This window comes from Alligator mississippiensis, chromosome 3 (genome assembly GCF_030867095.1).
Source record: "Alligator mississippiensis isolate rAllMis1 chromosome 3, rAllMis1, whole genome shotgun sequence".
NCBI classification, from domain to species: Eukaryota; Metazoa; Chordata; order Crocodylia; family Alligatoridae; genus Alligator; species Alligator mississippiensis.
In genome coordinates this window covers 236,979,215-236,988,533 of record NC_081826.1, presented here as the reverse complement: position 1 = coordinate 236,988,533, position 9,319 = coordinate 236,979,215, and the positions used below count along the sequence as shown (strand labels likewise).

At 49.4% G+C, this 9,319-nt stretch overlaps 1 protein-coding gene across 2 annotated transcripts in view; it reads left to right on the top strand.

The window, feature by feature from the left end:
* Window positions 1-1,034: 1,034 nt before the first annotated feature.
* Window positions 1,035-9,319, top strand: part of RGMB (repulsive guidance molecule BMP co-receptor b) — a 28,775-nt gene continuing 20,490 nt past the window's right edge. The window contains exons 1-3 of one of the 2 annotated variants that reach the window (XM_019483948.2): window positions 1,035-1,358; window positions 2,733-2,823; window positions 6,586-6,800. In XM_019483948.2, coding sequence (XP_019339493.1) covers window positions 2,819-2,823; window positions 6,586-6,800 — 220 coding nt within the window. In that variant the 5' untranslated portion in view covers window positions 1,035-1,358; window positions 2,733-2,818. Of the gene's footprint in view, window positions 1,359-2,732; window positions 2,824-6,162; window positions 6,801-9,319 lie in introns of those variants that run through there. The other variant, XM_019483954.2, reaches the window with a different exon arrangement.

The window sequence follows — 9,319 nt, the reverse complement described above, 5'->3', positions numbered from 1 at the left end:
TCCAAAAACAGAGCCTGGCTGGCCAGAGCCACACTAGCTGTTGGCCAGGTTTCCTGCCATAGCTGCAGCCCAGGGAGGCTCACAGGGCCCCAGATAGGGCTGCTGGGGCCAGCATTGTGCTGGCCCCAGCTTCCCCTACCCCACCCAAGGTAACTTGCCACATGCCAGAGCATGCATAACACAGGCATTCCCCAGGGATAAGTAGCAGCCATACAAGGTGTGCTGTTGTTGCTTCTCCCTGGGGAAACAAACATCCATGCTTATCTGGACATGTCCACAAAGACCATTTTCCCAATGTATCGTCTCCCGGCTTGCACAAAGCCACATCCGTCTTCCAATCTGGGCTGTGACATTACAAAATAATAATAATAACAATAATATCTCCTGAATAGGTATTGGGTCCTAGAGGGCCTGTCCAGATGCACCAGAGAGATTATACTGTAAACCTAAACCAACCTTACCTAATGGTCACAAAACCAAGTTCCCCCCACCCTCCCATGAATGTGTCCAAGCCTTTGCAAGCTGGGGAAGAAATTCTGTACCAAAAAAAGACCTCCTCCCCCTCAACCCCCCCCCCCCAAAAAAAAAAAAAAACCCAACCAAACAAACATGTAACTGCTAGGACTCAATCAGGAGAAGGAAGGGAAACTGATTGTCTGCTGGCAGCCAAACATCTGGGGAGACCTGGGAAAGCTGGTGTATATACAAGGTCGGCTAATAACCAAATAAATAAGGGGGTTGTTGGCGGGTGCGAGGCTTTGATAGTGTAACAAATTGCTGAACAAGTGCGAGGGGGGTTGTAAAAGAGAGGCTGCCCGCCCCGAGCCAGTGTTCCCCGGCCCACTAAAGGGCCCCTTTGTGCGAGCCTCGAAGGGGAGCGTGCCCAGCGGCTGCTCCAGATGTGCAGGTACATTCCAGCGGTTGCAGCATGCGCTGCCAGCTCCGCCAGGGGGCTGCAGCCGGAGGAGGTGGGGCCAGCGCGCTGCTCCAACCTCCCTCCTTGGGGGCGGCAGGGGAGCGGGGGATGGAGAGCATCTTCCCAGCCCCGAGGAGGGAATTACTGTGCTCCCTGCTCCCCCCCCCCTCCACCAGCCCTCATTTGTCTTCTATAGGTGGCGGAAAGATCACGCTGTCATTAAAGGCACATCCCCCTCGCTTTGTGCCAGCGCCGGGAAGGGGGAGGCAGATAAACAGCCCCTGCGAGGTGGATCCAGATGCAGGCGGCGGCCGGCCGAGCTGTCCCGATGAGTGCCCCCTTCCCGGCGGACAGCGCCCGCCCGCGCCACTGCTGATCGCCCCGCGCCCGCCCGCGCCGGGATGTGGCAGCCGGCGGGGATGGAGCCCAGGGGCCGGCTGCGGTGAGTTGCTTCTTTCCTTGCCGGACTTGAGGTTTGCGGCAGGGGGGTGGATTTTTGCTCCCTTGTTTGTTTGCCTGCCTTGGGGTTCTTTAAAAACAAAAATCAGGATGTTTGTTGTTGTTGTTGTTGTTGTTGTTTCCTCCTTCGATCCACCTGTCTCTAAACAAGCGCTTGGTTCTCCGGGGAACCAGCAGGAGTAAAAAGAGAAAGGGGGGTGGGGGGGAAGAAGAAGGGGAAAATAGGTCCAGACGGACATCTGTAACCACTTACATGTTTGCACATTGCAGATTCCATCTGAGAAAATAAACACCTCTTACTCCGGATTGTTTGCGACTGATGTCAGCCTGGAGCGGTTCAAGGATCTTGTGTGTGTGTGTGTGTGTGTGTGTGTGTGTGTGTGTTGCAGTGTGTAGAGAGACACACATTGTAATACACACACATGCACACACACACAAGACACGGGTTCCTTGCAGTGTGTATCTGCATAGATACACATTGCAATACACACACACTACACAGGATCTTTGCAATGTGTATCCAGCTAGTTAGATAGATATACACACATTGCAATATACACACACACTCTAATGGGATCCTTGGGATGTGTATCTGCATAGACAAACACACACACATTGCAATATACACACATTGCAATGTTGTTCTATGGAGCTTTTTTAGCTGAGAAAAAAAGAGCACTGAAAGGTCATTGCTGGATTCAGGTCTGGGCATTGAATGGAGGAAAGGTCACAAGGCAGAGGGGGCAGATCCCAATTTTGCTGTATGCTCTGTGTGGGGTGTGTGCTCTTTCTGTGTGTGCTGTGTGTGTTTCTGTGTGTGTGTGATGCCTGAGATGGGAATGCTGAGCTTCATGTCAGGAAGCTCTCGAGGAGCTCTAAAGAGGCAAGAAGTTGGCTGCCACGCTTCCTTTCTGCATTGACAGGCTCTGGGCTTGTCAGCCTCACAGCAGATAAATGCAAACTCAGCCTGCCTTAGCCAGCCCGATGTGGAACTGATGGCAAGTAATTGCCATGGCAGTGCCTGAGAAGGTGGAGGGGGGAGTATCTTAAACACATTAGCTAGACTGCAAAGCTTTTAAAGCTTTCTCAGGAGTTTCTGGCTAATGAGAGGTTAACTTTGTTTCGGGGGGAAGATCATGCTGGTTTCCTGAGATAAATGGGCAGGAAGCGCATTACCTCCCGGGCTCTGGCAAGCGACTTCCAAATGCTTTTTGCACCTGCTATTTTCAGGCTTAGTCAGTAGCTGCAAAACCCAGGCTCATGTCAATCTCCTTTATAGGTTGGAGTAATGACCCCTTTCCTCTGCCCTCCGCAGGACAGCTTGTGATGTACATGTTCTCAATTATCTGCTGTACAGGTCCTAATTTGCAAAGGGTCCCATCGTCTAGGAGAATAGGATGCAGCTCTGACTCCACAGCTCCGCTCCACACCATAGGGTTAAACATGATGTAAGTACGAAAATATCAGAGATGTCCGTTTATTAAATAGTTATTGCTGATACTTGCTGCCTTCGTTGCCAAATAATAGTGGGAAATAGAATGATGTGTTTTGCAAAGTGAAAGCCCAGCTTGGATTCCCCACTAGCCTTCCTTCGCTCACACCAATGTCATAAGCAGACCAAGAGGAGATTCATGTTGGATGTCTGGAAACGGAGATTGTATCAGCAGGGGAACAGTTAAGGCATCGCACATTCCTTCTGGAAAACAAACCACAGCTTGTTTCAAATCCATGAATGCTTTGGCAGGTGTTTGACTTTTACCCAGTTACATGTTCACTTCATTTTACGCAGTTACATGTTTGCTGGAGCTAAACTCAGTGGTGACAGATGACAGAACAAGGAGAAATGGTCTCAAGTGGCAGCAAGGGAGGTTTGAGTTGAATATTAGGAAAAACTTTCTCACTAGGAGGGTGATGAAGCACTAGAACACATTACCTAGAGAGGTGGTAGAATCTCTACCCTTGGAGGTTTTTAGGGCCCAGCTTGACAAAGCCCTGGCTGGGATGATTTAGTTGGAGATGGTCCTGCTTTGAGCTGGAAGTTGGACTATATGACCCCCTGAGGTTCCTCCCAACATTCATTTTCTATCATTTTCTTTGATATAATTTCACTTTTTAAAAAAGCTGGGTCTCAGAGCCGTATGATGCTTGCTTCTTTTGCTTCTTGGCTGTAGCTGGGGGGGAAAGCAAGAGATAAAGAGACCTAAAAATCAGAGCTGTGGTTTGTTTGACATCTTCAAGTCACAACAATGTGTTGATAGCCACATGCACTTGCTATTGTTATAAGCTCACATCTGAACTCATTCCTGAACTTTCACCTGTTTTCCTGGTCTTTAAAAGGGCTAGAAAGTGAAAGTTCAGGAGTGGGTTCAGATGTGAGCTTATAACAATAGCAAGTGTGCGTGGCTATCAACACAGTCAGATCTTTCCCTATTCTGAAATACTGAACTTTAATCTTCCCATGTTACTGTCTCAGCTAATTTAGTGGCCCTGAGCTTTCAAAATGAGAGTTATCTGGCAGGGCAGTTGTAGGGAAATGTCACATTTGCTGCAGGCTGTGCATTTGGACACACACACCAATGCAGATGTTAGGCAGCCAAATCTCGAACTTGTCAAATTTAACAATAGTACAATAAAGCACCCTGGATGAAATGCATGTTCTCCTTTTTACCAGCACAATTCCAGTGTTTGACCCAAATATTTGGAATATCTCAAGAGCGCCCTCTATTGTCAAGGAACCGAGCACAGAACAAACAGCAGGACCACAGTTGAAAGGAGTTGGAACAAAACCAGAACAGGCAAAAACTCCCGTTGCCTTTACTGAGAGTTTTGCTTGAATATGGGTCTCAGATCTGATTTTAATCCCAGAAATAACTTTCAAAAAATTCAGAAACAGCCATTACATTTTTAAAGGGGGAAGTGCAGTCTGTGCACTTTGTTGTGAACCCTGCGACCTTTTTCTTCTTTGTTGCAAGTGGGAGAAGTTAGGGTGGGAGTCAAAGCTGTATCCCTTGACATATCTTTGTGTAGTTCATAGAATCAGAACAGGAAGCTTGGAAGGGACCGAGGAGGTCATCTAGTCCACCCCCTTTCTCAAAGCAGCACCAGCCCCAACTAGATCATCCCAGCCAGGGCTTTGTCAAGCCGGGCCTTAAAAACCTCCAAGGATGGAGATTCTACCTCCTCTCTAGGTAATTTATTCCAGTGCTTCATCACCCTCCTAGTGATAAAGTTTTTCCTAATATCCAATCTAAACCTCCCTCGCTGCCATGAAACCATTGCTCTTCAGTCTGTCATCTGTCAGTTGTTTCGGGTGTTTTGAAGAAGAGAAACCTACAAAGCAAGTGACCAAAACCAGAACTGTGGGTAGCAGCTGATCTAATCATGCTTGCTCCAAGGTTAGCGGCAGGCTTGAGAATCCAATAGATCTTGTCTGTGAGCTGTGCTCCTGCTAGGTTGATACTGTGGAAACACAGCTGCAAGCTTGAACTGTGGGGTGGGGCACAGGGATTCAGCTCTTTGTCATGGGCACAACTGCAGTAGGGGTGACGAGGAGGGAGGAAGAGCAGATCCGTTTGAAATGTATGGAGTCACCTGATCGGAGTGCCCTGGGAGCAACACTGAAAAGTTGCTATGGTGCAGGGCAATTGGTGTGAAGAGAGCTTTTAATGTAGAAAAACATGCAAACGGATTAGTTTAAGGAATGACTGACTCTTGTGTTCCTAAACTGGTTTTGCTGCTGTTTCTATGCTGCTGAATGAATTCCCCCTCCCCTTCCTAATGCCTTTTGTTTGGTGTGTGTCACCGGGGCCAAGCGGATTTAAAAACAACTTAAACAAAGGAAAAGGAAGGGAAAAGGAAGGGGTGGGGGGAGCAGATCGCTATGGGACAGATAATCGGAAACGTCAGCCTTTAATTATACCAAACCTATTGGCTGGGACAGTGTTGGGGGATTCATCACTTATTATTATTTGAGGCTTGAGTGTGCTGACTACAAAACTGGCTTTTGCCCCGTCTTGTCACCTCTCACAAACAGAGCGGTCGCAGGGCTTGAAGAAAGGAAAAAAAGTTGCATAATTTAGCCTGGCCAGAGATAAACCATGTTAGCTAGGGAAGGAGGAAGAGCAAGTGGAATGTAAGTGTTGAAGCCATTCATAGAGATTATTACATGGCACTTCACACTCCCTGATAAAATTGTCCATTGTTATCAGCCTCAAACAATTCCCTCTCCTCCTGGCTCCTTGTCTGAGATGCCTAAATGTATCAAAGCATTCAGCAGCCCTGTAAAGCTGGAGCGGTTGCATTGCAAAGGTGAGGGGCATTTCGAGATCCCGCTAAGTGGAAAATGTAACCGCCAAAGAGATAAGGAAGATGCCCGTAGCGGCCCAGCGAAACACACAGTTCAGCCCCTGGCTTGCTGAGGGTGGAGTGGGATAAAATCTCCCAGGGGTCATGCAAGGGGGCAAAGTCGCCGGAGACTAGACACAGCCGGAACCTCTCAACCAGGAGGCGGGGGAGTGATTACGAGCGAGCGATGCCTCCCCGAGCCCCCAGGCGCTGGCATTCGGGTTCGGAACGCGGGCAAAAGCCAACGTTCCAAATCCGAACGCTAGCGAAGAAGTTCCGCGGAGCTGATTGGCCGCGGCTATGACTCCGTGTCAAGGCCGGGATTCTAACAGAAGCGCCCCTTGGCTCGGATCCGGAGCGGAGTCGAGCGCAGCGGGAAAGCGGGGCTAGAGGAGAGCGCGAGAGCGGGCGCGGGGTGGGAGGAAGGGGCGGATCCGAGCGGGGGGGCTGAGAGCAGCAATCTCCCCGCCGGGGGCTCAGGAGGGAAGGTCTCTCAGCGCTCAGCCCGGCTGCTGGGAATCGGCTTCAATAAAGCCAGGAGGCGGGGAGAGCAGGGCGGGGACCTGATGGCAAAGCACCTTGGTAGCCTCCTCTGCACTCCGCCGGGGGCTGGAGGAGGAGAGGAGGGGCGGGGCGGATCCTCCTACGAGCAACGCGTCGGTCTCGTTGGACTGGCGGCGCAGGCCAATGGCGGGCGGGGGCCGGGGAGGGCGAGTGCGGAGTCGAGATTGATTGGGCGGCGGGGGCCGGGCGCCCGCGGGCAGGGGACCTGGAGGTTGCGCGGGGCTCGGAGCTGCGCTCACGCTCTTTGTGCTTCCTCCCTCGGCCGCGCCCGGCGGTCCCTGCCCGGCGCGCCTGGGAAGCAGGAAGAAGAGGAGGCGCGGAGGCCCGCCCGCCTGCTCATGCGGCCGCCCCGGCCCCGCGCCGCCGGCGTCCCGCAGCGCTGCATGGACGGGCATGGGGGAAGCAGCAGCCGCGCCCGCCGTCGCCATCGCCGTGGCTGAGCCGCGGCGCCGCCCGCGCCCGCCGGCCCGTGCCGCCCTGCTGCTCCTGCTCGGCCTCGGGCTGCTGCTGCGCACAGGTACGGCCCCTCCGCTGCCCGGGGACTGGGGGCCCGTTGGGGCGGGGGGCTGGGACCCGGGACCTGCTGCTCTTCCCCCGGCCGCTCGGGTTCCCCGTCCCGCCCCTGCCCCGAGCGCAGCCCTGCTCGGCAGCTGGAGTCGCACGGCGGGGTGGACATGTCTCCTCGTGGGTAGGCTTGAATGCTCTCTCTCCCGGTCCGGAAGGGTCTTCCAGCCCCACTGATCCCAGCTCTGCAGCAGCCGGAGTCCCTTCGTTCCCCTGTGGGCCCTTCCCTAGTAGCTCTTCATGGGCCTTGGCAGCCTGTCTGGTAGCCTCACCGCCTGCTCCTTCAGGGCTCCCTCTGAAACCTCTTGTTTATGAGGCAGCAGCCTCCCCGCCTCGCACCCATTTGGTTCTTGGGAGAAGAAAAGCTCTTTGGAGCAGGAGGAAAGTTTTAAGGGGATCGAGACTAACTGACAGCAACGGGCCTCTGCTTTGCACCTGAAGGACAAAAGTAGGTTAGATCTGGTTTTAAGGAGCCCAGAGTGGCCAGCAGCCTTTTTAGGAAACACATCCTTGGCTTTAAATTGACGTGGTGTAATAAAAATCCAGCATCATATCAAGAGGCATTGAGTCATGGCTTTGTTCTGCACTCTGCCACGCGTTGATGTCAGCTGGACCTGCTGATTTGCTTATTTGTTCTGATCGTTTTGGAGGATAAGGTCATCCCTGTTGTGTCTCTTGAGGACTCTTTCCTGGAGAAACCTATGCTCTGGTATCTCCCGTTACTTGTGATGACAGTGATACAAAATCCTTATGAGTTCACGTTTCTTGTGTTTTTTAAAGACATCATTCCCAATTGGGCACTCACTTGATTCTGTGACAGCTCAAGCAAATGGGTCACAGTGAAAAATCGGTTGGATTGAGTTCCTGGAGTGAAAACTCTGCTGACGTGACTGGAAGCTTTGGAATAGAAAAGACTCTGGTATAAGCTTTATCTCTTTACCAGGTTAACCATGGCAAATTGGCAGAGTTTGGCTCAGAAATTGGTGCTATTTTGATAATGTTGCTACATGGGTCTTTTCAGGGAGGTTATGAAAATTGGTAGTACTTTACAGCCCTCCATAAAGTCCATTGCCACGATAAAGGTCTGGTCCTGAAAGAGCTTTTACTTTCTTGGTTAGTTCTTCCTCTAAAATGTTTATAGTTTCAGTAGAGTTCTTCGTCTGCTGAAGTGATTGCAAGATTGGTCCTCTGCAGAATTTAGTAGAGTTTCTTGCTTACTTGCCATCTGTGTGGTGATGGTCCTCGGAACTTTTTTTTTTTTTGTGATGTTGTTTGGAAGGAACTTGGCGTAGGATTTCTAAAACATCTGTAGTGTTAATGGAGGAGCTGTGCTCAGCCTGTTTCTAAATGGCATCTTGAAGCAGTTAAGCTTTAAATTTGGATTCTGGAACCAAACCATTTTATAAGCATGTACCTGTAAATTTTGAATTCCTCCTCTAGAGCAGAAAGCTGTTGTATTTGTGTTTTTAGTCAAGCTTTGTGTTTCCTGAATGAAGATCAAATGAGAAACTGCTTGCTTACTCGTACACTTCGTGGCTTTTCTTGGCTAGATCATTGAGACTGTGTTTTGTTGGGTTTTTTTACTCCGTGTTCTCTTGGCATTGTGACAAGACATTTACTTTAGCTACCCATAACAGGCAAAGTGCTCATTGTCATTATAAATTCATGAACACTGGATATTTCTGGGTGTACAATGTGGGTTAGTCGTGATAAAGGAGGGTCATCTTGGGATAGGGGATGAAAATGGTAATCTTTTCTCTCTTCTAGCTCTTTTAAATTTGAGATCACAAATGGATTTAAAATGTACTTTAAGGTTACACAGAACTGCTCAGTTCCCTCTGCCTTTTATATGTATTTCACCTTTTATACTTGTAACCAAAATTTTTTTTTTTTTTTTTTTAAAGGATCCCCCTGCCCCCAAACACACACACACAGCTTCTTATACCGTGATGCCAGAGAGCAACAAAAAGTTAAAATTGGGGTGGAGTATAAAAAGGGGCCTTGATGAGAGAAAACAAGAATATAATCAGAGTATATTGGGGTTTTTTTACCTTCTCTATCCTAGCATGCACACGTACATGTTATTTTGATAAGTCTTTCCACGCCCCCTCTTAATCTTAATATTTTATGACTGAAATTACAAACACATGTATATACAGCTGAATTTTATAGCTCATAAAAAGAACAAATGGGTACCACATGTTTTAGTGGGAAGCTGTTGATGCTTGAGCAGATATTTTGTCAAGTCTTAAAACTAGTCATTTTTAACTTCTAGTGGCCATTTCAGTATTGATATCTGTTCTAGTAAAAAGTTGATCGTTTGGGGATTTATTTGAACTGTCCTGTTCTCTGGAGTAGGGCTCATGTTTCTTTTTGCTCAGAAATGGAAATTCCCTATCTTACAACTCTTAAAAAAATAAGTAACAGTGAATACTCTAGAGTAGAAATAAGTTTAATGTAACTAGACTGCAG